The following is a 26,469-nucleotide window of genomic DNA, read 5'->3' as shown; positions in this document are numbered from 1 at the left end:
CCCCACCACAAATGGCATGAACTTCCCAAGGCTCCACCCCAGTGAGCAGGCTGGTCCAGGGACCCCCTCCCACCTGGCTGTCTCATTAATGCCATTTAATTTGAAGGATCTGGAAGAACAGAGGAAAAAAGACAAAAGTGAAAGGAAATTGAAATAACTAGATCATCTATGAGAGCAGAGGCTCTTTAAGTATGGTTTTGGGACCAGCAGCATCTGCATCTGCATCACCTGGAAACTTGTTAGAAATATAGATACTCAGCCCCACCCAAGACCTACTAAATCTGAAATTCCAGGAGTGGGGACCAGCAGTTTTGTGTTTTAACGAGCCCACTAGAGGATCCTGATGATCACTAACATTTGAGAACTACTTTACTGGAGCCCAAGGCTGACTGCTCTATTGTAGCCACTGGAAAATCAGAAACATTCAATGATTTCTGGTGTATTATTTATAATATACCTCTTCCTCCAAATATTTAAGTTAGATTACAATAAAAAACATGTTTATAATAATGCTGTTGAAATAGAAATAAAAATCCAAAGCCCTGAAATGAGGAAATTAGCACATTCAGCTCAAAGACACAATGCTTATTGTGATGACTCCTTAATCAGAACAACCTGACAAGGTGATGGAGGAAGTATGATGGGTTTAAGTTTTAACAGGATTAATTTCTAAAATAGATTTTTATCACCTGAGACCTTTAACAGAGGACAGTATGTGGCACAATATGCAAGGTCGTCATAGATTTATAGCAAATGCAAAATACATTGGGTTTCATTGGAAGATTGATGCCACACATACAAAAGCTGGCAATTAATTTATGATTCATCATGGTTCTGGTAGCAAAATTCAACCATAGTCTTCTTTTATAATACAATTTATAAGCATAATAACAAACTACCTCTTATAAAGTACCTTTTATGTACCAGGCACTACACAAGATAATTTACATATATAATCTCATTAAGTTCTCACAATCATCTATGAAGTAGAAATTATCATTTTACCATGTCAAAGATGAGGAAATTGAGAGTCAAAATGAATAAAGAAGTGTTTTGTTAAGAACTGTTAACCTATGAGAAGAAAACAAAAAGCCTCTTCACTCTTTGGAGAATATTGTCTACCCTCCCACATTAATTTGCACACTAAATTGCTCATAACTTCCCTGGCTTTTGCCTCAATAATGTTACAATTGTTTAAATAAATTAAATAAATAATATTTCTGCTCTTAAGTACGAGTCTCTTAATGAATCTGTTTATCAGACTGAAGTTTAAAAAATTTTACCAGAAATTTACCAAAAAGAAAATTGGTATGCAATATAAATAAAAATAATCTTAAAATCAATGAGCCAAGTAAATAGTAGTATAAGAACGTCTCTGAGTTTGCAAACTTCTAAGTATGAATCAAAAGAACATTTATCAATATGAACTACATCAATAGACACTAAAAGGCAATGAAGTATGACAATCAAAAGCATGGAGTCTACAGCCAGCCCGCCTAGACTGAAATTCTAGCTCTGCCATTTACCATATATGGGTTACCTCTGGCAAGTTACTGTACCTTAATATGCCTCAATTTCCTCATCTGTGAAATGGAGTAATAGGAGTATCTACTCATGTGGCTATTATAAAGAATAAGTACATGTGCAAAAAAGTAAATAGTACAGGGCCTGGCTCAGAATAAACTGTAAATAAATATGGACTATTATTATTGGCCCCAGACCAAGTTACTAAAGACAGAGGGCAGAAAGGGGAATCCTTTGCAAAGCTGACCTGGAGAGTTCCCTCTTGTTATTCATTATAAAGGTGCTAAAATTAGGTTTTATAAGCAACCCCAGATAGCCAGTCTCATTACTTTGTAGTTGTCCACATTCTGTGTCTCCAGCTCTACACAGAGTAACAGCATAAATTTTAGGACAGTAAGCAGAGAAAGCTTTCCCTCCATGAGCTTTTTCAGAATAGTTTTTCAACCGTGAGTTCTGAGAACACATGTTCAGTCTCTGGCTCCTTGCCTAACACTGGACCTCTTCTCTTCCTGGTCATGTTGCTTCAGTCTGGTCCATTTCTGAGCTAAAATTTTCATCTTATTTAAGACACTCTAAACCTCCACTTTGATTGCCATTGTTGGCAGCCCAGGCAGCCATTAGCACTGTTAACAAAAAGTTGTTTTTTGCTGAACATGGTTGACCCCCAAGGCAATAAGAAAGCCATCACTGTTAACTGATCTGGTTTCTATCTAGTGAAGCTGTTAATTACATTAAGTCCTAGAGGATATATTTTGCAACAGAAAGGTAAAAATAATGCCTTTCTTAAAAGAAAACAACAACAGTAACAACAACAACAACAAACACATAAAGCAGACTTCCCCTATCTTTTCCTCCCTCCTACGATTCTAACCTCCCAATCCTTTCACCTCCCTGAGGAAGGCCAATTTAATTTGAAAGTGTCTGGTTTTCCTAATGTCCTCTCATCAATTGATCCTCTTATCTTAGAATTAACTGTTTACTTTCTTAGTTGTAAATTTTGGTTCCAGCTCTTGACTTTTAATTACTCAGACCTTCACTGAGTTCCTATTATTATCTCTTTGCTCAAATCTACTGCTGTGTCACTTTGTCTTTGATTATTTCTTTATTTATACATTGATTTTTAAAATCCAGTGTTCTAAAATTGAATTTCTCTTTTTACTGCATTTTATTTTTATTTATACTCATTGCAGTGCCATGGGTTTCTGTGTGATACTATCAGGTTCTTACAACAAAAAAAATGGTAATATGTATCTTCACCATATGCTAATCCATAGATTATTTTCCAAACCTTTCATCCATGAGCATAAGGAATAGTTATACTGAGGACTCAATGATCCAGCTCTACAAGTGAAAGCAAACATCTTATTAGAAAATGAAGCCTTCATATGGTTGCATGGATGGTACTTAAAAAGTAATGCAGCTTGTTACATTTAAGATGTTGATAAAGATTTTGTTCAAAAGTGAATATTCACTAATGCATAGATACATTTTTATTCATTCAAATATTTTGCCCTTCAGCATTTTCATTGTTAAAAGTTACACAAAAGTTGTATAGAATCAAAGCACAATAGTCCAGAAATATTCCCTGACTTTCTCAGCTTTCACTGAATGATCATGATATTTAAGAAAAGAAAAAGAAACTCATTCCGGTCTCTAATTTATCATTACAAAGTTCTTCTTCTTAGGAATTTTGCTTAGATAAATTCATTTTAAATTGGTCATAGAGTTATCATTTGTACTTCACCAGAGATTCAGGTCAAAGGAAAATCATTATATAGAAAAATATATCAAATTGTGAAAATTGTCAGTTACTGCCTAAACAAAGACTTTCTTAAATTTTTCTAAATTTTATATAATTTAGATATAACTTCAGATCTATAGATAATAGATACTGTTTTTAAATATATAAGTAGAGATCACCTAAACTGCCCACAAGGTATAATTAAAAATTTCTCCTCTACTTATAATCTACTTATTTTTAACTAACATAAAAGTGGAAGATGTATTTGCTTTTCTAAACAGCATTATCATTAAATAATACTCATTAAAGATATATTTTGGAGGAAGAAAGTGCTCCTAGTTCTACAGGTGTCTGTAAACTGTATCTAAAAATTTCAATAATTAATCTAAAGGTAAGTGGAATTTTAAACGGAGTGAATTTCCAAACTGTAATAACTTGATCTTTTCAGGGAATATTAGTGCTCTCTGAGTTAAGGACCAAGGTTGTTCATACCATAGGGCGCCACTTAACAGATCTAGATTCCCCTCTTGATGTTATCAGGGAAAGTGAAGTGAATGTCCTTTTCGGATTCTGAATTGAAAATTAGACCTCCTCTTTCTCGTTTTCTTCCCAAGCACCCCCCCCCAACTTTCCTCCCCTCCCCTCCCCTTCCTTTGCTTCCCTTTCTTTTCCTTTCGCTTTCTCTCATGACTTGATTCTGCCAGGCTTATGGCACAGCAACTACCTTCATCTTTATTCCCTAACTGTAGCAAGAAATATAATTTCCCCACAGAAACGCTGTGTCATGTGCAGAGAATGTTCAGGGGCTACAACAGCCCCTCTTCTCCTCCCCTGCATCCCTCACCTACTCCAGCTGACTCTTATAACATCCTCCTTTCTCTCTGCCCTCTTACCTGGTCTCCAAGGGATACCAAGAGCACCACTCATGTTCTAGCTACCTTCTTTCTCATTCAAGGTGGAGAGTTTAATTTGCCAGTTTTTGAAATAGTAAGTGGGATACAGTTTGTTCTAGAGTCTAAACTTTATAAAAGTCACATGTTCATTCTGAAAGCAAGGACAGAGATGAAAATAAAATATCAAATATATTAGCCACTTGGATAGGTTGGATTGCTTTAAAACATTTACTATTATTAATATTATTGGTTAATTTGGGGGCTGTGGAGGATAAGGATTTTTTGTAAGACTCCTCAAAAAAGCTTAAAAGTAGTTAATGAATCACCTGAAGTCCATGGTAATTATAGATGTATTCATCCACCAGAATTCTGTCCCATTCATTTACTTGTATTGGAATAATTTGATATGCATGTTTAAGGTTCTCCTAAAGGAAAATCATCAGGAGGAAAAGTACCAGTAAAGAAATCACCTGCTGACTCTACAGATACATCACCTGTTGCAACAGTGCCACAGCCACCTAAGCCAGGATCAGAAGAATGGGTCTATGTGAATGAACCAGTTCCTGAGGTATGGCCATTTAGAATCAAGCTGGCAGAACTCATTCTTTCTCCTGCATATAGTAAGATTCACACTGTCATTTGCAACATCCTGAAGGCCTTTTACAGCAGGTAATATATATCTATCCATCTGAGATTTTTTTTTTAGAGACTACTCAATGACCCATATCTCATCCTTTCTCCTACTTGAGTTTCTGAGTCATGCTTTGAACTGCTATTGAGTGCTAAAATGGGGGGAACAAATGGGTTCTGTGAGGAACAATTTTCTTCTCAAGAACACACAGAGATGCAGATTCCTGGAAGAATGACTTCCCCAGAACACATCTCCAGCAAATTTCTAGCCTTCTATTCATGTTTTAATATCCCCATCACAATGCTTTTAAGTGAAGTTTAACCTTTGACTTTTTAGAAGTAGAAGAATATTTTTGAAGCTAACTAAACCCATGAAAGAACAGACAGCTATCTGACCTGGGAACGTTAATGGGTATGCTGGTGTAAGGCAAGGAGATGTCCCAGAGGAGCGCTGGAAGCTCCGCCTAGCTCAACTCGCAAGGCCCAGTTGCCATCTACTATTTTTAGTTGGCTTGACAGATGAATTCTCAGAAAGTCCACAGAATGGTCCTTCCTTTGAAACTTTTTAAACAGCAAAGAGCTTTTTAAAAGACAAGGTCTCCTTCTCCCTCATTCCAGTCCCCAATGATCTCTTACTCTGATGAAACTCAGTGGCAACCACCTGTGCCAGGCATTTGAGACCCAATTATGAAATGCAACAATTGTGGTGTTGCTGTTATTATTGAGCTTTCCTAGGGATATGTCTTCTCTCCCAATTAAATTATAAACTCTTTGGCGAGGGTAGGAACATGGAATAATTCAATGTATTCAACACAAACACAGTACAGAGTATGTAACAGATTCTTGATAGGTTTCTAATTGATTAATTAGCATTGAGAGTGAAATTAGAACAGAAAATATTTAAAATTGAGAACATTAAGTGATATAATTATGGAGGTATGTAATTGACCTCACTCAGCCAAACGGAAGCTACTTTAATATATATATTAATATTAATATATATGTAGGTTCAAAAACTTACCATAGAAGCAAGATATAGAAGTGGGTGTTAAGAATGAGATAAAATTAAAATGATACAATATGGTAAGTGATGGGGAGTGTGGGGCAAAAACACCTAAATTCATTCCTTAACTCCAAAACTTGAAGCCCTTGTAAGAAATAAATCTATAGAGGACAAGAGAGAAATGAAAAACAGGACTTTTTTAAAAACAAAATTAACATTGAAATATGGCACCAGCTCCATGTAGATCTTCCAGCATTCAGGATTCTATAGAAAACATGATAATTTGAGGAGAGTAGAATAAAAGACTATTTACACATGTGAAGGCAATAAGTATGGCAACCTACAAGGATTAGATTATTCCCTCCCCTCCAACAAGGGACAGCTGGGGGTCACTATGGCCCCTAGGCTGAGGAGGTGCAGAAAGGAAGTAGATCCTTGGGCCTCAAGAGAACTTCTGCACTTAGAGGGCCATCTGACAAGAGCTGTGGCCTTCCCCAGAGGGATGCAGTGCGACCCTGCAAACAGGAGCAGAAAAATACTCTGGCCAAGAAGATGGAGGGCGAGGGAGTTTCCTGAAGTACTTACCTACATTAGCCTCCCCAGGCACTAAGCAAGATGAAGGAAACTGGTGTGGAGGTACATGGAAGATGTGCAGCACAGACCTCTCATTTCCTATGTAAGGCCAGGTAGCAAACACCTTTTGCTACAGCAAAACATGCCCAGTCTAGTTCGTTTCCACTCTGGACTCCCCACATGTGAAGTGCCGAGTTTACCTGCTGATATGGTTTTGCTGTGTCCCTACCCAAATCTCAACTTGAATTGTGTCTCCCAGAATTCCCACGTGTTGTGGGAGAGACTCAGGGGAGATAATTGAATCATAGGGGCCAGTCTTTACCATGCTGTTCTCGTGATAGTGAACAAGTCTCACGAGATCTGATGGGCTTAACAGGGGTTTCCGCTTTTGCTTCTTCCTCATTTTCTCTTGCCGCTGCCATGTAAGAAGTGTCTTTCACCTCACACCATGATTCTGAGGCCTCCCCAGCCATGCGGAACTGTAAGTCCAATTAAACCTTTTTCTTCCCAGTCTCAAGTATGCCTTTATCAGCTGCATGAAAACGGACTAATACACCTGCCAAGGAAGGGGAAGACAGATGCCCAGTTCAACTTGGATTTCAGTTAAACAAATTTAACTGAGAATCCTGTACTTTATCTGGTAACGCTGTTTCCAGACCTTCTAAGGGCCCCAGGTAAACTTTACTTCAACAGACAAATGATGGGAGAGAGATTGAAAAAAGAGGCTGCTTCCATATAGCATTCAGGTAGCAGCCAAATGTGAGGAGATCCTGGGATCTCTTCCTTTTGCCAGCCACAAGGGAAGGTGCAGAGAGAACTCAGAAGGCAGTTAGAGTGAGAGGTCTTTGCTGCCAGCCTGTAGAGTCACAAGAACAGCCTCCCAAGACCAGGACTCCACGAAAAAAGGCAGCCATGCCTCGGGCCATGTGGCCCATGTAGTGCCCTCACTCACATTCAACCAACCTGCAGCAGCACTCCTCCTGAAACTGGGCCCAGGGGCCACAGGGCCATGTGTGCTGAGTTTGGAAACCTGTCCTCCTTCAGGAGGCTGACAGACATAGGACTCTACGGCCAAAAGTATAACTCAGATTAAAGCATAGCTTTTGATCAATTCTCTACTGGCCTTGCTGACAATTTCAACGTTCAAAATATAGAGGGGGCTATGGAGGACTTCTGCTTCGAATTTAGTACTGACCAACAAACATGGACAGTTAGGTAAATGGAAATGATCAATAATTTAGGAGAAAGTACTAATAAAGGAGGTGTAATAGTAAAGGAAGGATCTGGCAGAACATAAGAAACATGTGCCTTAGTTATCAGGAAAGCATATTTCAAACCTATAGTGAAATCATAATTGGCCTCTAAACAGGAATAAGGCTCTAAGAGAAATGGATGGGCTCAAATCAGAAGAAAATTTGCCCTTAAAATCCCAATTATGTACCAAATAAACTAATGTGATCCCAGGGCATTTTACAGGGGAGAGGAGCAGTGGGCGGGGGATACTCAAAAAATTAGAGAAAATTATGAAAGGATAGGAATTTAGTGAGTGTCTAGCCCATCGTAGGCACTCGAACATTGAAAGAATACAGTCAAGGGTATGTGTAGATGTCTCTGCCAAAATGCCAAAAATGAAAAGATTTGTAGTTACATTGTCTAAGAAGGTAATAGAAGACTGAAAATGGAAACCCAGCTTGGGTAACCTGAAATCATCTTAAATGAGAAAAGAAATGAAGTCAAATAAATCAACGGTAGTAATAAGGTTTTGTGAGTCCTAAAGACTTGGTGGACCCTCTTTAAGAAAAAAAGCACAAAATTGCAAATACAGAATCAGTCATGAAGTCAATATTTATTTAGAACTGATTTGTATTCAGTAAAGAAATATTTTTATAACTGGAAGAGACAGACAAACACACAAACACTTTTTAGGTGCCCAGTACCCGTCTGTTATTCTTTATCTTTGCAGGTCTTTACATATGACAATGATTTTGTAAGCTCATTTTCCTATAGAGAGAACAGAAAGATAATTGAGGCTTCCCTCTAGCAAAAGCTTCTTTGGATTTTTTAGTATTGATAGTTAGAACATTTTCTTTTAGCTTCATAACTCATTATGGAAGGAAATGTGACAGAGAGGAAGTCAAATTGGAAAAAGACAGAAGACCTGACCAGTGGTACTTGAAGATGAATCTGTTGCTTGTGTGAGCAAATTACTAGGCTCCTCTCAGGAACTTGGATGATGCCTGTGTAAAGTGAGGGTCTCTGAAACTTCAGAGAATACTGCCTTGGCTACTGAATTCCTACTATGATTTTGTGTTCTCTAACAAAGGGAAAACTATTTAATTGCAAAGTACAGCTCTGAGCACCTCATTACATCTGTAAGTTCAAGTTCCAAGACCCAGAAAAATTACATCTCAGGGGCTGGAAGAACCTACAGATATTACATTATCCATGACTCACAGAAATCACAGAGGGTACAGGGGATTCCAGAAAACTAGATGCAGGCAAATGCCTAAATACTTAAGAAAAGGCAGTGGGACTTAGTAACATACAGACCAATAATTTATACATTAATTATTGTTGTAATTTAAGAACAAATTATTAAACGCATTACTTTTGAGCACTTATAAAGATGATCATTTGGAGCCTGCACAGCAAGAATAAGTCTTGTTGAGCTGACCCATTCCTGCTCTAGCCTTGAGAGCAAGGCTGGATATGGGGATCAGGGAGTACCATAGACGTAGTATCTCTTGAGTTCAAAATAGTATTTGACAATTTCTTCACGAAATCATTGTAGAGAAATGAGGGCTGTGAGCAGGATATTAATTCAGTTCGACCCATTCTTAGGAGGCAACTCTTCATGCACACAGTGTTGATTAATGGATTGAAGTTGGCCAGGAGGGAGGTTTAGTGGTGTGCTTTTTAAAAATGGTCTTTAGCACCACTATGGATGTCACTTTCTTTAAGAGAGATTATGACAAACTAGAAACCAGAGAGAGAAATAGGTCAGGAAAGGGTGTTGAAATAATGTTAGAGGGGCATTAAAAGAACTGTAAATGTTTAATTTAGATACATGAACCCTTGAGGTATGGTTAGACATAAGATCTTAGGCTTTTAGAACTATTTGGAGCCATACAGTCTCCAAAAAATTTAATATGATGATAAAACTGCGTTCAAATGAGCCTGGTTATATCCACATTAACATTTATTGAGCACCCATTATGTGCAAATGCTGTACTCAGTTCTGGGAACATAAAAGCAAGCAAGCTGCAATTGCCATGTCCAAGGACACAGTCTACTTGGAGACAGAGGCATAAACAATAGTTGCCCCTTATTTGCAGTTTCACTTTATGATTTCAATTACCCACAGTACAGTACAATGAGGTATTTTGAGTAAGAGAAAGAGAGAAAGAGCCTACAATCACATAACTTTTTTTACAGTATATTGTTATAATTGTTCTATTTTATTATTAGTTAATATTTTACTGTGCCTGATTATGAATTAAATTATATCATAGGAATGTATGCATAGGAAAAAACATTGTACATGTAGGGTTTAGTACTATCTTCAGTTTCAGGCATCCCCTGTGGGTCTGGGAACATATCCCCCCTGACAAATGGAATTTCTGTAAGCAACCAATTACAACACAGGGTTTTTTTGTTTTTTGTTTTTTGTTTTTTTGAGATGGAGTCTCGCTCTGTCACCCAGGCTGGAGTGCAGTGGCATAATCTCGGCTCACTGCAAGCACCGCCTCCCAGGTTCATGCCATTCTCCTGCCTCAGCCTCCTGAGTAGCCGGGACTACAGGCGCCCGCCACCACGCCCGACTAGTTTTTTGTATTTTTAGTAGAGATGGGGTTTTACCGTGTTAGCCAGGATGGTCTCGATCTCCTCACCTCGTGATCCGCCCGCCTTGGCCTCCCAAAGTGTTGGGATTACAACACAGTTTTGTAGTTTCCTCTATAATAAGACTATAAACTGTCATAACAACTTAGAGGAGGGAATAATACATTTTATTTAGAATATCAAAAAAGGCCCTCACTGCAAATTACCTTTTAAAGTATGAGTTCATTGGGTAGGGAATATTATAGGAAGAGAGAATCCCAGTCTGAGAGATTGTCTCAGTGCATCAGGAGCAGAAGGTTTAAGGACACAGCTTTAGGAGGCAGTTCACAGGAAGGCAGGTGCCAGATTTAGAAGGATCTTAAAATCTGTGCTGAAGTGTTTGGACTTCATCTGCATGGTAGTGGGAACCACGGAATGTTTTTCAGCAAGAAAGTAACATGTTGGAATAATTTTCACTACAATAACTCAGAGAGACAGTACAGTGAATTGTTAAAAAAAAAAAAAAGTGGATTGTGACTGGTCTATGTTCAAATCCCAGCTATGTCACTCAGCAGCTACATGACCTTGTACAAGCTGTTTAACCTCTGTTGCTTCAATTGCCTCATCTTTAAATAGTAAGAGTAATAGAAACATATCTTTTAAGTTGTTGTAGGAATTTAATGAGTTAGTCCACATAAAGCCCTTTAAACAGAATCTGGCACAAAGTAGGTTCTAAATAAGTGTTCATTGTTTTAAGAATAGAAGGTAATTCAAGGATATTGAAAGGAATCACAGAGACCTGTTTGGAGGCCCCTGTACTGCTCTAGACAAGAACTAATAAAGGCTTGAAGGAAGGCAATGACATAGGGAAAGAGGGAGGAAGGGATAGAATCTGGGAATGGTTCAGAAACTGGGTCTTACCCACTTCTCAGATGTCATCTTTCTCCAGTCCTACTTTGTTTCACCAAGCCCTGCAAACACTAGCCTGCATTCTCTCCTTTACATATGCCAAGAACATTCCCACCACAGTGCCTTTGCATCTGCTGTTCCTTCTGCTCAGAGTGCTCTTCCCCTGAATCAGTGGTGTCCAATCTTTTGGCTTCCCTGGGCCATAAGGGAAGAATAATTCTCTTGGGCCACTCATAAAATACACTAACACCAATGGTAGCTAATGAGCTGAAAAAAAGAAAATCACAAAAACATCTCATAATGTTTTAAGGAAGTTTACGAATTTATATTGGGCCACATTCAAAGCTGTCATGGGCTGCCTGTGACCCACAGGCCATGGATTGGACAAGCTTGCCCTAAATCTTCCTTCTTCTCAATGCCAACTGCAATGCTGCTTAATGAAGAGGCCTTTCCTGACCATGCTAAACAAAGCAGCACCTCTGTCACTTCACAACACTTAGTATGTGAATTGCTTTCTTTTCTTTTTTTTTTTTTTTTTTCAGACAGAGTCTCACTCTGTCACCAGGCTGGAGTACACTGGTGCAATCTCAGCTCACTGCAACCTCCGCCTCCCGGGTTCAAGCGATTCTCCTGCCTCAGCCTCCCAAGTAGCTGAGACTACAGGTGCATGCCACCACGCCTGGCTAATTTTTATATTTTTAATACAGATGGGGTTTCACCATGTTGGCCAGGATGGTCTCAACTTCCTGACCTCAAGATCCACCCACCTTGGCCTCCCAAAGTGCTGGGATTATAGGCATGAGACACCACGCCCGGCCATGAATTGCTTTTTTATTGGCTAATTAAGTTGCCTAGGTCTTTAGTACTTACCTGCTTACTGATTTTCCTAATTACTTATTACTTCTTCACTGTTTCCTATCTTCTATATGAATATAAGCTCCTAAAGCCAGCAACTCTGCCTTATTCACCACAAAATTTCTAGTACCTAGAAAAGTACCTACCTACATAGGGTGACCACTTAGTGAATAATTTTTGGTTGATTTACTCATTGGTTTGGACAAAGTAAGACACATAAGTAATGATAGAATGACTTGGATCAGATCTCATGTATCCTGAATCCCAGTCTTACTCTCTCCTCACTAATGTTACCAGTCTTCAAATATCTGATAGGCTGCCATAAGAAAGATAGTGTGAATGTAGTCTGTCCTTCTCCAAAGAGAATAGCTAGGACTAAGTGGAAATTACAGAAAGACAAATTTCTGCTCAACAGAAGAAAAAGTTTTCCAGTAACATGAGTTGTGCAACACTGAAGGAGGCTGCCTTGAAATTCTGTGCTTGATACATACATGAGGTCCACAGGGAGATTAGATAATATATCTGTAGCATTTGGCATTTCTTGATTGGAGAGGAAATTAGCCCAGATGACCTCTAAGGTCTCCATGTGTAATTTCCTGAGTGAATAAATGCACAGCCAATAAGGGAATAATGAGTACAGCAAGAATATACTAAATATAATATGGATCCTCAGCTTTATTCATTTAGATTATTTCTTGGTTTCAATTGTTTATTTGCATTATTAAAGAAAATATAAAAGAAGCTTTCTGATTTTCATGATGCACACAGCAATGAAAGAACCTTCTAAATGTAATCGGAGAAATAACTCATCATCACACTGATATGAACACTAGGTGTTCTTCATGCTAGACAGTTTCCTAACTGAGACAAAATGTGTCACCTGTGATGATTCAATTTATTCATTCAGTAGCTATTCCTTCAGGGCCTACTATGTCCCAAACACTATGGTAATTAAAGAAAAGATGGCATGAGAGGACTTCAAAAGGCTTGTGGAAAAATTGAATTAAAAGATAAAATTTAAAAATAAGCCTTATTTCTCAACGTAAGCTTCAAGTTTAAGACACCTTTGTAGGAGATAATACCAACAATGTGGTCCATCCTTAAGGAAATGAGGGTCCCGAGAGTTGAACCAAGTCAATGTGGTCTTTTTTACATTATTTATTAAATAAAAATGGATACCATTTACAGATATTTTAAGATTAAGAAAAAGAAGAAAGATGGAGCCAAATCAGAAATATAAGGTGGATTGTATTAGTTTGTTTTCACAGTGCTATAAAGAAATACCCAAGACTGAGTCATTTATAAAAGAAAGAGGTTTAATTGACTCACACAGTTACACATGGCTGGGGAGGCCTTGGGAAACTTACAATCATGGCAGAGGGGAAAGCAGGCACATATTAACTACATGGAGGCAAGTGACAGAGTGTGTGTGTGTGTGTGTCTGTGTGTGTGTGTGAAAGAGGAAATGTCAAACACTTATAAAACCATCATGTTGCATGAGAACTAACTCACTATCATGAGAACAGCATGGGGAAAGAAACCCCACCTTATGCTCCAGTCACCTCCTACCAGGTCCTTCCCTTGACACATGGAGATTATGGGGATTATAATTTGAGATGAGATTTGGGTGGAGACACAGAGCCAAACCATATCATGGATGCCTAATGATTTCCCATCAACAGTTTTACAAAATTGGTCTTGTTTGATGAGGGGAATGAGCAGGAAAATTGTTTTGGTGGAGAAGAACTCTTTGGTGAAGGTTCTCAGTTGTTTTTCTGCTAAAGCTTTAGCAAACTTTCTCAAAATACTCTCATAATAAGCAGATGTTATTTCTCTTTGGCCCCTCAGAAACTTCACAAAATGCCTGGAGCATCCAAAAAAAAAAAAAACTGTTGCCATGACCTTTCCTCTTGACCCAGTTTGCTTTTACTTTGGTTGGACCACTTCCATCTCTTGGTAGCCATTCCTTTGATTGTGCTTTGTCTTCAGGATCATACTGATAAAGCCACATGTCATCTCCTATTACAAATTCTTTGAAGAAATGCTTTAGAATCTTGATCTCACTTGTTAACAATTTCTTTTTTTGTCATATCCTCATTTATTAAACTTACATATATTAAATGTCATTACTCACCACTGTTCTCTCTTCTTTCACCTTGTCTCTCTTATGATTTTTTTATTATACTTTAAGTTTTAGGGTACATGTGCACAACGTGCAGGTTTGTTACATATGTATACATGTGCCATGTTGGTGTGCTGCACCCATTAACTCATCATTTACATTAGGTATATCTCCTAATGCTATCCCTCCTCCCTCCCCCGACCCCACAACAGGCCCCGGGATGTAATGTTCCCCTTCCTGTGTCCAAGTGTTCTCATTGTTCAATTCCCACCTATGAGTGAGAATATGCAGTGTTTGGTTTTTTGTCCTTGCGATAGTTTGCTGAGAATGATGGTTTCCAGCTTCATCCATATCCCTACAAAGGACATGAACTCATCATTTTTTATGTCTGCATAGTATTCCATGGTGTATATGTGCAACATTTTCTTAATCCAGTCTATCATTGTTGGACATTTGGGTTGGTTCCAAGTCTTTGCTATTGTGAATAGTGCCACAATAAACATACGTGTGCATGTGTCTTTATAGCAGCATGATTTATACTCCTTTGGGTATATACCCAGTAATGGGATGGTAATGGGTCAAATGGTATTTCCAGATCTAGATCCCTGAAGAATCGCCACACTGACTTCCACAATGGTTGAACTAGTTTACAGTCCCACCAACAGTATAAAAGTGTTCTTATTTCTCCACATCCTCTCCAGCACCTGTTGTTTCCTGACTTTTTAATGATCGCCATTCTAACTGGTGTGAGATGGTATCTCATTGTGGTTTTGATTTGCATTTCTCTGATGGCCAGTGATGATGAGCATTTTTTCATGTGTCTTTTGGCTGCATAAATGTCTTCTTTTAAGAAGTGTCTGTTCATATCCTTCACCCACTTTTTGATGGGGTTGTTTGTTTCCTTCTTGTAAATTTGTTTGAGTTCTTTGTAGATTCTGGACATTAGCCCTTTGTCAGATGAGTGGATTGCAAAAATTTTCTCCCCTTCTGTAGGTTGCCTCTTCACTCTGATGGTAGTTTCTTTTGCTATGCAGAAGCTCTTTAGTTTAATTAGATCCCAATTGTCAATTTTGGCTTTTGTTGCCATTGCTTTTGGTGTTTTAGACATGAAGTCCTTGCCCATGCCTATGTCCTGAATGGTGTTGCCTAGGTTTTCTTCTAGGGTTTTTATGGTTTTAGGTCTAACATTCAAGTCTTTAATCCATCTTGAATTAATTTTTGTATAAGGTGTAAGGAAGGGATCCAGTTTCAGCTTTCTACATATGGCTAGCCAGTTTTCCCAGCACCATTTATTAAATAGGGAATCCTTTCCGCATTGCTTGTTTTTGTCAGGTTTGTCAAAGATCATTGTTAGTGGCAGACAAGAGCAAAGCTTTCAATAGAAATTGTTAACAAGTTTTGACAAACTTGTTAACAATTTCTATTGAAAGCTTTGCTCTTGTCTGCCGCTAATCTGGGCACAATGGTTTTGACATCCATCTAGTGGAAAGTTTGCTCAACTTTAATTTTTAGTCAGAGTTGTGCAAGCTGAACCAATTGAGATGTCTGTGGGGTTGGCTATTGTTCTGCTGTTAATCATTGGTCCTCTTCAGTGAGGGCACAAAAAGTTAATTTTTTCTTTGAAAATGGATATGGATTGGTCTACTGCTGCAGGCTTCATCTTCAACATTATCTCGTCTCTTCTTAAGATCAGTTAGTAAACTGCTAATTTCTTTGGAACACTGTGCCCATAAACTTTTTGTAAAGCATCAGTGATTTCACCATTCTTCCTCCCAAGCTTTACCAGCAATTTGATGTTTGTTCTTGTTTCAATTTTTGCAGAATTCATGTTGCTCAGATAGGTGCTCTTTTCAAACTGATACCTCGTCTTTCTCAGTGTCTAAAACTACATTGTCTTCAGATGTGTTCAAACATGTTATAAAAACTATGCATTAATTTTGAAATTTTGAATTTTGAATTTCAAAATTCATGCATAGTTTTTTCATAATATGCATTTTTCATAAACTTTTTGAAGTCTTCTTACAATGGTAAACAAGACAGTTTCTGTGTTTATGGGACTGCCATTCTAGAGATGAGTGTAGACAAGTAAATGATGATGTTACAATTAACGTCATCAGTGTTATGATGGGAAAAGTACAGGATGCTAAGGGAGAACCTCAGAACCTCAGTGGGTGACCTTGCAGACTTGTTGTATCTGGGTAGGATTTCTGGAATAAATAGTTATTTTTTTTAGATGGAATTTTGCTGTTGTTGCCCAGGCTGGAGTGCAACAGCATGATCTTGGCTCACTGCAATTCTCCTGCCTCTGCCTCCCAAGTAGCTGGGATTGGCACATGCCACCACACCTGGCTAATTTTTTGTATTTTTAGTAGAGACAGGCTTTCTTGATGTTGGCTAGGCTGGTCTAGAACTCCTGACCTTAGGTGATCTGCCCACCTTGGCCTCCCAAAGTGCTGGGATTACAGGCATGAGCCACCACCACGACCGCCCCCCCCACCAATTTCTGGAATAAATAATATCTGGGCTGAGACATGGAGGATTATTTGGAATATGAATTTGCTGGAGTTGGGGGCGTGTGAGAGAAGAGGAGCAAGAAGTCTCACAGGGAATGCTTTATGTAGTTGCAGTTGCATCTTGACCTTTTTGCTTGGGACTGTTCTTTTGACGCTATTATTCAGAAGAACTTTCATTTTGAAGTAACAATTTCTACACTTTACCATTTAACAGGAAATGCCTTCGTTTTTAGTACCTTACTGGGAACTAATAGAAAATTCCTATATAAACACCATCAAAACAGTACTCAGGCATCTGAGGGAAGATCAGCATACTGTGCTTGCTTACTTATATGAGATTAGGTAAGTAATGTTTCCAAAGTCAGAATTTTACAGTTTAGAGGCATGACATATAAAATTTATCTCATTCTATTAATGTCTACAGAACAAGTTTCCAGGAGTTTCTAAAGCGTCCAGATCACAAGCAAGATTTTGTAGCTCAATGGCAGGCTGATTTCAACTCCCTTCCTGATGACCTGTGGGATGATGAGGAAACAAAGGCTGAACTACATCAACGAGTGAATGTAAGGAAATAGTGACCTATTGGGACAGGGTTAGCTGGCTTTCATATCTTGTCCTGCAAAACCCCAACACATTTGCTCCTTACTTTTGTGAAGTATGAGGATGAGAAAGAAAATGGTTTGAACTATTAACCAGGTAACTTTCAAGAGCAGTGGCTTTTCCGCACTTTGAGTTTAGAATGAGAATACCATAGCAACACTTCTGGAAAGAGGGGCCAAAGTCCGCACTGCAAGAACATTCTTGGCATCTGTCTTGTAGATTTCTAGTCCCTTAGTCCCTTTGTGGGTCAATGTAACTGTGTTTATGCCTGATGTTAATCACATTCCTTTCTTCAGCACAGTTACACATTTTGTTGATAGCAAGGAGAAGAGGAATGAGGGAATGACATGGAAAACCTAGAATTACCTCTATTGAATAGATCTCTTAAGGGCTGGTACTAAATACTACACATCTTTGTATCTCCAGCAAGCACAATTCCTGGTAGTGCCCCAGCAAGCACAATAACAAGCAGATTTTCATAAAGTCATGAGTGAATTATATTACCCTGATGCTTTAGAAAGGGGCCTCTGATGTACAAAAAGCCTGATTTCATTCTCTTGCCCTTCATCTTTCCTTATAAATTGACACCCCCCCATCCCATCAGAGGGATACCTTGCCACTACCTTAAGCATAGATTACTAACAGTCAAAACTGATTATGACCTAAATATTGATTTACGTAATTAAAACATTGCCAATCTCAAACCCATGCCCCATTCATTTGGTCAATAAATACTTACTGAGCATCTATTATGGTCCTAGCACCATTAAAGAGGCTAGGGATTCAGCAGTGAACAAAATAAATCTGTGACCACAGAGTGTTTGTATCCTTGTGTCCAGGAGACACAGAATAAGCAATAAACAAATAAGCATATAGTGAATGTGTCCTTAGTCATAAGAGCTATGTAGAGAGCAAGAAAGCAAAGCAAGGGGAAAAGAACGTTGGATGTACCATTTTGTAAACAGTGGCTGTGTAAAATCTCACTGAGAAGGCGACATTTGAACAGACTGACAACAGAAGTGATGGGGTAAGCCATGTAAATATTTGGAGAAAGGGTGTATGAGGCACATATGAAAGCAAGAGCGATGGCACTGAAGGGGGAGGACACTTGATGTGTTTGAAGAACAGCAAGGAGTCTGGTGTGTCTGGAGCAGAGTGAGCTAGGCAACAGTTGGCTGATGATAGGGTCAGAGAGATTGTTGGGTAACCAGATTACCTAAGTCCTTGGAGGTTATTATGAGAATATAGCTATTGATCTGAGTGAGACAGGAAGCATTGCTATCTGGTTTTAAAAGAGTCTGCAGTAGAGTAAAAACAGCAGGAAGACACGTTGGAACCAGATGGGAAACTTTTGCAATAGAAGCAAGGTGTCATTGTGGCTTGGGTGATAGGGTGGGTGCTGAAGGGTTTAACCCAATAGGTATTCAAATGTCCTGGTAAAATTGAAGTATTTTGCCTATTCTTTGACACTCCTCAAAGAGTAATTAATATCTATATAAACGCTACAACTTTTTTTCTGTTTTCTTTTTCCTACCTATTCATAAAGCCAGCCTTCCTGTATACTTATTCCTCCATGTTAGTCAGGTGATTGTTGGCAGAGAATGAGAGGATTTGGAAATTTAAAATATCTTATTTGGGATTTCCTTTTTCCTAATTCCAAATGTGACATATGTTTATTGTAGATAAGTTAGATAATAAGAAGCAAAATTTAAAATGACAAATCCCTAATAGTCAATGGTGGTTGTTTTTACAAAAATTTGATAGCAAAATATATATTGTTTTGTAACATTCTTTTTAAGTCAATAGAACATGTTTTCTTTTTCAATAAACATTCATCTACAACATCATTTTTATGACTAAAGGATATGACTAGTGGACTATATCATTTATTTTACAGATTTCTATGTTTAGTCACCATCTTATTAACAGTTTCTTGAGCACCAACATTTTATTACAGAGAATTTTACAGTAAAATTTCATCCAGCTAACTATTGACCACATCCTTAATTATTTCTATGGGCAAACTTTTTTAAGTGAAACTTGTTTAAGATTATGCTTATTTTTAAGGTTTTTAAAACATACTAAAAATTTACAAATTTGAAAACTTTACACAGTAAGAACTTGTAAATTTTACTCCAACTAACAGATTATGCAAATATCAGATTTGTATATTTTAAATTATACAAATATTTTAAATCTAAATTATTAGATTTATATCAAATATTAGATTCTTTTTTGTTAATCTTTGCCAATTTAATGGGTAAAAATATGAATATATTCCTATAATTTACATTTTTTCCTCAATTTACAATCGAAGTTGACCATTTTCTCCTAAGTTTAATGGTCATTTATTTTCCACCTCCTGAAACCTATTTGTGATTTCTGCCCCTTTTTCTGCTGGAGCATGCTCTGTTCCTTACTGACTTCTAAGATCTTTGTATATGTTAAGGAAACAAGCCATCTGTTGATCATATAGTATATATATATTCCCAGTTTGATGTTTGAGATGAGTTTTAATATGCAGAAGGATTTTAATGTTTATATTGATAAATAAGGAAATTTCCTTTATAGCTTTTTTGTGATCAATTAAAAAATACTTCACCCCAAGATTATATAGAAAGGTAACACAATTTTAAATAATTTTATAGTTCTTTATTTTACTTTTAAATATTTAAAGTATTATGTTACTTCAATAGGAATCTCATTTTATTTTTTTCAGAAAGTTAATCCAATGATGTGAGAAGACTCTAAAATATATTAACATAGACTTACATATAATATATACATATATATTATATGTGGATATTTAGCTACGTGGTTAGATATGGTGGACACACTCCCTTTTATTTTTCTCCACTTATTATTAGGCATGGAAGAATAGAAATAAATATAACTTCAAAAAGAAGTTAGAAAATAAAGCTGAGGAAAGGAGAAAGGAATTAATGAGGATAATTCTTAAAAACTTGGAATTAAATTTAAAATTTGGAAATAAAACATATTAAACTTAAAATTCAATCCAGGCAATAAAGGCAGAGAAACCTCTAGAAAGAATAGTCAAGGGAAGAAAAATAAACTTTGAGTAGAAATTTGGATATTAGAAAATATCCATGGATACTAGAAAACAACATACACAATTTCTACTTGGAAGGTTCAGTAAGTTTTGGCCAAATCAACCTTATCAAAGATATTATAACATTTTTAGCCGTGGATCTTCAGCAACAGTATACAGTAGAGAAACTTCTGAAGTTAAGTTAAAAAAATAAATAAACCTGCCTTTGCTTCATGCCCTATGACCAAACTCATTAGATTTAGTATAAATCCTTGTATCACATTTATTTTTAAAAGGGTACAGGTAATTCTGATTGAAATAACCACTCTATTCCTTTTTTTTTTAACATTTTTATAGCTAGATGATCTTGTAAAAACTGGTGAAAGTAAGTGAAAAACTCCTGTGACTATTACATTTCTATCCATTTTCCTTGCTACAGTTTTTGATTTTCATCAATTTTAAGGCAGCAACAGTAATAGCTAAATGCTGAGCATGCACTATGTTCTGGCACTGTCTTTTTCATCCCCACAACCACCCTCTGAGGCAGGCACTAGTAATATTCCCATTTTATAGATGAACAAATATGGGAAAGAAGCCAACATAGTAAGCAGTAGTGGGATTCTGTGCCCAAGTTGCCCTGTTCCTCATTATGGTATAAAATCTTTGCATCCTAAGTGCTTTTTGTTTTAAATTTGACTTCTACCTGATATCAATACCATAAACCTTGCTTTATTTTTAATTTGTATGTGGTCATATAAGTTTCCACACTGACCTTTTTGTATCATTTTGTTTTATGTATCTCTAGTAAGCACCACATAAGTTGAATATGGGTTTTTACCCAGTGGAAAGTCTTTACAACTTTTGTAAGAATAGACATTTATAATGATTTAGTCTGCATGACCTTCTCAATTAATAGTTTTGAATCTCTCTTAAATACATCTCTGATTTTTCAGGAATACTTAGTAGTTCCCTAATTCTTGCTAAATAAAGTGTGAAAACCAGCAATGTCTCTGGGCAAGTGCATAACAAAAACTCATTGCCTTAATCCCTTTTTATCCCTGGTAATATTCCTTGTTCTTCAATTATTTCATTCCAATCCTATGAAGTTAATAGAGAGCTTCTGCTGTTGCATTGTTCTCATTTTGTCCATTACAAAACTGAGCCACAGACATGATGTTACTTGCAAAGGTTTCACACTGAGTCCGTGGGAGAAAAAGAACTAGAATCAAGGTCTCCAGAGCCCTGCTTTTGTGCTTTTTCCTCTGCTGTGTCCTCTCCTTTCTTTAAAAAATATATAAAGAGGAGAATCGCATGAACCCAGGAGGTGGAGGCCTCAGTGAGCCAAGATCACGCCACAGCACACTCCAGCCTGGGGGACAGAGGGAGACTCTGTCTAAAAAAAAAAAAAAAAAACTGGATCATCATGGCAGACAGGAGGCAGGACTAGATTGCAACTCTGGACAGAGCAGTGTGTGGAGGCTTGCACTGTGAATTTTAGCTCCAGATCAACTGCAAGAACAAACCAGCAATCCCGAGAGGACTCACAGACCCTCTGAAGGAGGCCGACTGCTCCTGTGGGACCTGGGAGACACCCCAAATACTATGAGTGCCCCAGTGCGGCAGTGGGAAAGGGAGACCCTCCTCTCCTGAACACACCCCCACTGGAGAAACTGAAAGTCTGTTTCAGTTTCTAACTGACATATTCTAACTAACAGAAGAAGTTTCTAACCTTACCTGCAGCTGAGTTAATTTAGAGAGCTGAGCGAAATACAGGGGTAGAGGAAGTAGCAGAAAGGCACTGGGAGCTCGCTGGGTGCCCAAGCAGCCCATTCCTGCCGGGCACCACAGGGTTCCATTGGGAGGGTGGCCAGAGGAGCAGGGGGTAAAACTCCACAGGGAGAAGGAAATCTCTAGCTGAACCTTGTAACAATTTGAACTGGGCAAGAAGCCTCCCGACCAGAGCTTGGGGGAGGGTGCACATCCGGTGTGCAGACTCCTCAGGTAGGGGAAGACCCAAGCCCTTTTCTTTCACAGCTCGGAGGTGGGTATCCTTGAACAAGTTCTCAAGCCCATCTCACCCACTACCTGGAAACAGACTCGGGGCTGTTGGCAGAGGCCTGGTGGGAGTGAGACCGGCCCTTAGGTTTGCATGGGAGCTGCATGAGGCTGTGACTGCCAGCTTTCCCCCACTTCCCTGACAACCTACATGACTCAGCAGAGGCAGCCACAATCCTCCTAGGTGCATAACTCCAGTGACCTGGGAATCTCACCCCCAACCCCGACAGCAGCTGCAGCAAAACCCACCCAAGGAGAGTCTGAGCTCAGACATGCTTAGCTCTGCCACACCTGATGGTCCTTTCCTACCCACCCTGGTAGTGGAAGACAAAGGGCATATAATCCTGGGAGTTCTAGGGCCCCGCCCACCTCTGGTCCCTCTCCACACTACTACAGCTGATGCTCTCTGGAAAGCACCACCTCCTGGCAGGATGCCAACCAGCACAAAAATAGACCATTAAACCATCAAAGCTAAGAACTGTCATGGAGTCCATTGCACTCCCTCGCCACCTCCACCAGAACCGGCACTGGTATCCATGGCTGGGAGACCCATAGACAATTCACATCACAGGACTCTGTGCAGACAACCCCCAGTACGAACCCGGAGCAGGGTAGACTTACTGGGTGGCTAAACCCAGAAGAGAGACAACAATCACTGCAGTTTGGCTCACAGGAAGCCACATCCATAGGAAAAGCGGGAGAGTATTACATCAAGGGAACACCCTGTGGGACAAAAGAATCTGAACAAGAGCTTTCAGCCCTAGACCTTCCCTCTGCAGAGCCTACCCAAATGAATAGGAACCAAAAAATCAGCCCTGGTAATATGACAAAACAAGGCTCTTTAACACCCTGAAAAAATCACACTAGTTCACCAGCAATGGATCCAAACCAAGAAATCCCTGATTTATCTGAAAAAGAATTCAGGAGGTTAGTTATTAAGCTAATCAGGGAGGCACCAGAGAAAGGCAAAGCCCAATGCAAGGAAATCCAAAAAATGATACAAGGAGTGAAGGGAGAAATATTCAAGGAAATAGAGAGCTAAAAGAAAAAACAAACAAAAATTCAGGAAACTTTGTAGACACTTTTAGAAACCTGAAATGTTCTGGAAAGTCTCAGCAATAGAATTGAACAGGTAGAAGAAAGAAATTCAGAGCTGAAAGACAAGGTCCTCAAATTAACCCAATCCAACAAAGACAATGAAAAAAGAAAAAGAAAATATGAGCAAAGCCTCCAAGAAGTCTGGGATTATGTTAAATGACCAAACCGAACAATAATTGGTGTTCCTGAGGAAGAAGAGAATTATAAAAGCTTGGAAAACATATTTAGAGGAATAATTGAGGAAAACTTCCCCAGCCTTGCTAGAGACCTAAACATTCAAACACAAGAAGTACAAAGAACACCTGGGAAATTTATCACAAAAAAACTTCGCCTAGGCACATTGTCATCAGGTTATCCAAAGTTAAGACAAAGGAAAGAATTTTCAGAGCTGTGAGACAGAAGCATCAGGTAACTTATAAAGGAAAACCTATCAAATTAACAGCTGATTTCTTAGCAGAAACCCTAAAAGCTAGAAGGGATTGGGGCCCTATCTTCAGCCTCCTCAAACGAAACAATTATCAGACAAGAATTTTGTATCAAGCAAAACTAAGCATCGTATATGAAGAAAAGACATAGTCTTTTTCAAACAAACAAATGCTGAGAGAATTTGCCATTACCAAGCCACCACTACAAGAAAAAGGAGCTCTAAATCTTGAAACAAATCCTGGAAACACATCAAAACAGAACCTCTTTAATGCATAAACCACACGGGACCTATAAAACAAAAATACAAGTTAAAAAGCCAAAACAAAAACAAACAAAAAAAACCAAAAGTACACAGGCAACAAAGAGCATGATGAATGCAATGGTACCTCATATTTCAATACTAACATTGAATGTAAATGGCCTAAAGGCTCCACTTAAAAGACACAGAACTGCAGAATGGATAAGAACTCACCAACCAACTATCTGCTGCTGTCAGGAGACTCACCTAACACATAAGGACTCACATAAACTTAAAGGGGTGGAAAAAGGCATTTCATGCAAATGGACACAAAAAGTGAGCAGGGTAGCTATTCTTATATCAGACAAAACAAACTTTAAAGCAACACCAGTTAAAAGAGACAAAGAGGGACATTATATAATGGTAAAAGGCCTTGTGCAACAGGAAAATATCACAATCCTAAACATATATGCACCTAACATTGGAGCTCCCAAATTTATAAAACAATCACTAACAGACCTAAGAAATGAGATACACAGCAACACAATAATAGTGGGGGACAACAATATTCTACTGACAGCATTAGACAGGTTATCAAGATAGAAAGTCAACAAAGAAACAATGGATTTAAACTATTCCTTGGAACAAATGGACTTAACAAATATATACAAAACACATCACCCAGCAACTGCAGAATACACATTCTATTCAACAGCACATAGAACTTTCTCCAAGATAGACCATATGATAGGCCATAAAACAAGCCTCAATAAATTTAAGAAAATTGAAATTATATCAAGCACTCTCTTAGACTACAGTGGAATAAAACTGGAAATCAACTCCAAAAGGAATCTTCAAAACTAGGCAAATACATAGAAATTAAATAACCTGCTCCTGAATAAGCTTTGGATCAAAAACTAAATCAAGATGGAAATTAAAAAATTATTCAAACTGAATGACAGTGACACAACCTACCACAACCTCGGATACAGCAAAGGCGGTGCTAAGAGGAAAGTTCATAGCCCTAAATGCCTACATCAAAAAGATAAAAAGAGCACAAACTGACATGCTAAGGTCACACCTCAAGGAACTAGAAAAACAAGAACAAACCAAACTCAAACCCAGCAGAAGAAAGGAAAAAAACAAGATCGGAGCAGAACTAAATGAAATTGGAACAAAAAAAATACAAAAGACAAATGAATCAAAAAAGCTGGTTCTTTGAAAATAAAATTGATAGACCATTCGCAAGATTAACCAAGAAAAGAAGAGAGAAAATCCAAATAACCTCACTAAGAAACAAAACAGGAGATATTACAACTGACATCACTGAAATACAAAAGATCATTCAAGGCTACTATGAACACCTTTACACACATAAACCTGAAAACCTAGAAGAGATGGATATATTCCTGGAAAAATACAACCTTCCTAGCTTAAATCAAGAAGAATTAGATACCCTGAACTGACCAATAACAAGCAGCGAGATTGAAATGGTAATTTAAAAATTACCAACACAAAAAAGTCCAGGACCAGGTGGATTCACAGTAAAATTCTACCAGACATTCAAAGAAGAATTGATACCAATCCTTTTGATACTATTCCACAATATAGAGAAAGCATTACCAAAACCAGCAAAGGACATAACCTAATACCAAAGCCAGCATTACCCTAATACCAAAACCAGCAAGGGACATAACCAAAAAAGAAAATTACAGACCGATATCCTTGATAAACACAGATGCTAAAATCCTTAACAAAATAGTAGCTAACCAAATCCAACAACATGTCAAAAAGATAATCCACCATGATCAAGTGGGTTTTATACCAGGGATGCAGGGATGGTTTAACATACACAAGTCAATAAATGTGATACACCACATAAACAGAATTAAAAACAAAAATCATGTGATCAATAGATGCAGAAAAAGATGCATCAATAGATGCAGAAGAAGCATTTGACAAAATCCAGCATGTCTTTATGATTAAAACTCTCAGCAAAAATTGGCATACAAGGGATATATCTCAATGTAATAAAAGCCATCTATGACAAACCCACAGCTAGCATAATACTGAATGGGGAAAAGTTGAAAGCATTCCCTCTGAAAACTGGAGCAAGACAAGTATGCCCACTCTCACCACTCCTCTTCAACATAGTACTGGAGGTCCTAGCCAGAGCAATCAGACTAGAGAAAGAAAGAAAAGGCACTGAAGTCAGTAAAGAGGAAGTCAAACTGTTCCTGTTTGCTGACGATATGATCGTTTACCTTGAAAACCCTAAAGACTCCTCCAGAAAGCTCCTAGAACTGATTAAAAAATTCAGCAAAGTTTCCGGATACAAGATTAATGTACGCAAATCAGTAGTTCTTCTATACACCAACATCGACCAAGCAGAGAATCAAATCAAGAACTCAACCCCTTTTA

General features: G+C 38.1%; 1 protein-coding gene across 1 annotated transcript in view; it reads left to right on the top strand.

Annotated features, from left to right (window-relative positions):
- SPEF2 (sperm flagellar 2) overlaps positions 1-26,469 on the top strand; it is a 197,891-nt gene that overhangs the window by 106,399 nt on the left and 65,023 nt on the right. Inside the window, exons 21-23 of the mRNA XM_034960179.4 lie at positions 4,578-4,726; positions 16,797-16,924; positions 17,007-17,145. Of these exons, the coding sequence (XP_034816070.1) occupies positions 4,578-4,726; positions 16,797-16,924; positions 17,007-17,145 (416 nt within the window). The remainder of the gene's footprint in view (positions 1-4,577; positions 4,727-16,796; positions 16,925-17,006; positions 17,146-26,469) is intronic.

This window comes from Pan paniscus, chromosome 4, assembly GCF_029289425.2.
Source record: "Pan paniscus chromosome 4, NHGRI_mPanPan1-v2.0_pri, whole genome shotgun sequence".
NCBI lineage: Eukaryota > Metazoa > Chordata > Mammalia > Primates > Hominidae > Pan > Pan paniscus.
Note: the sequence above shows the minus strand (reverse complement) of the source record. Positions and strands in the feature narration are given on the sequence as shown.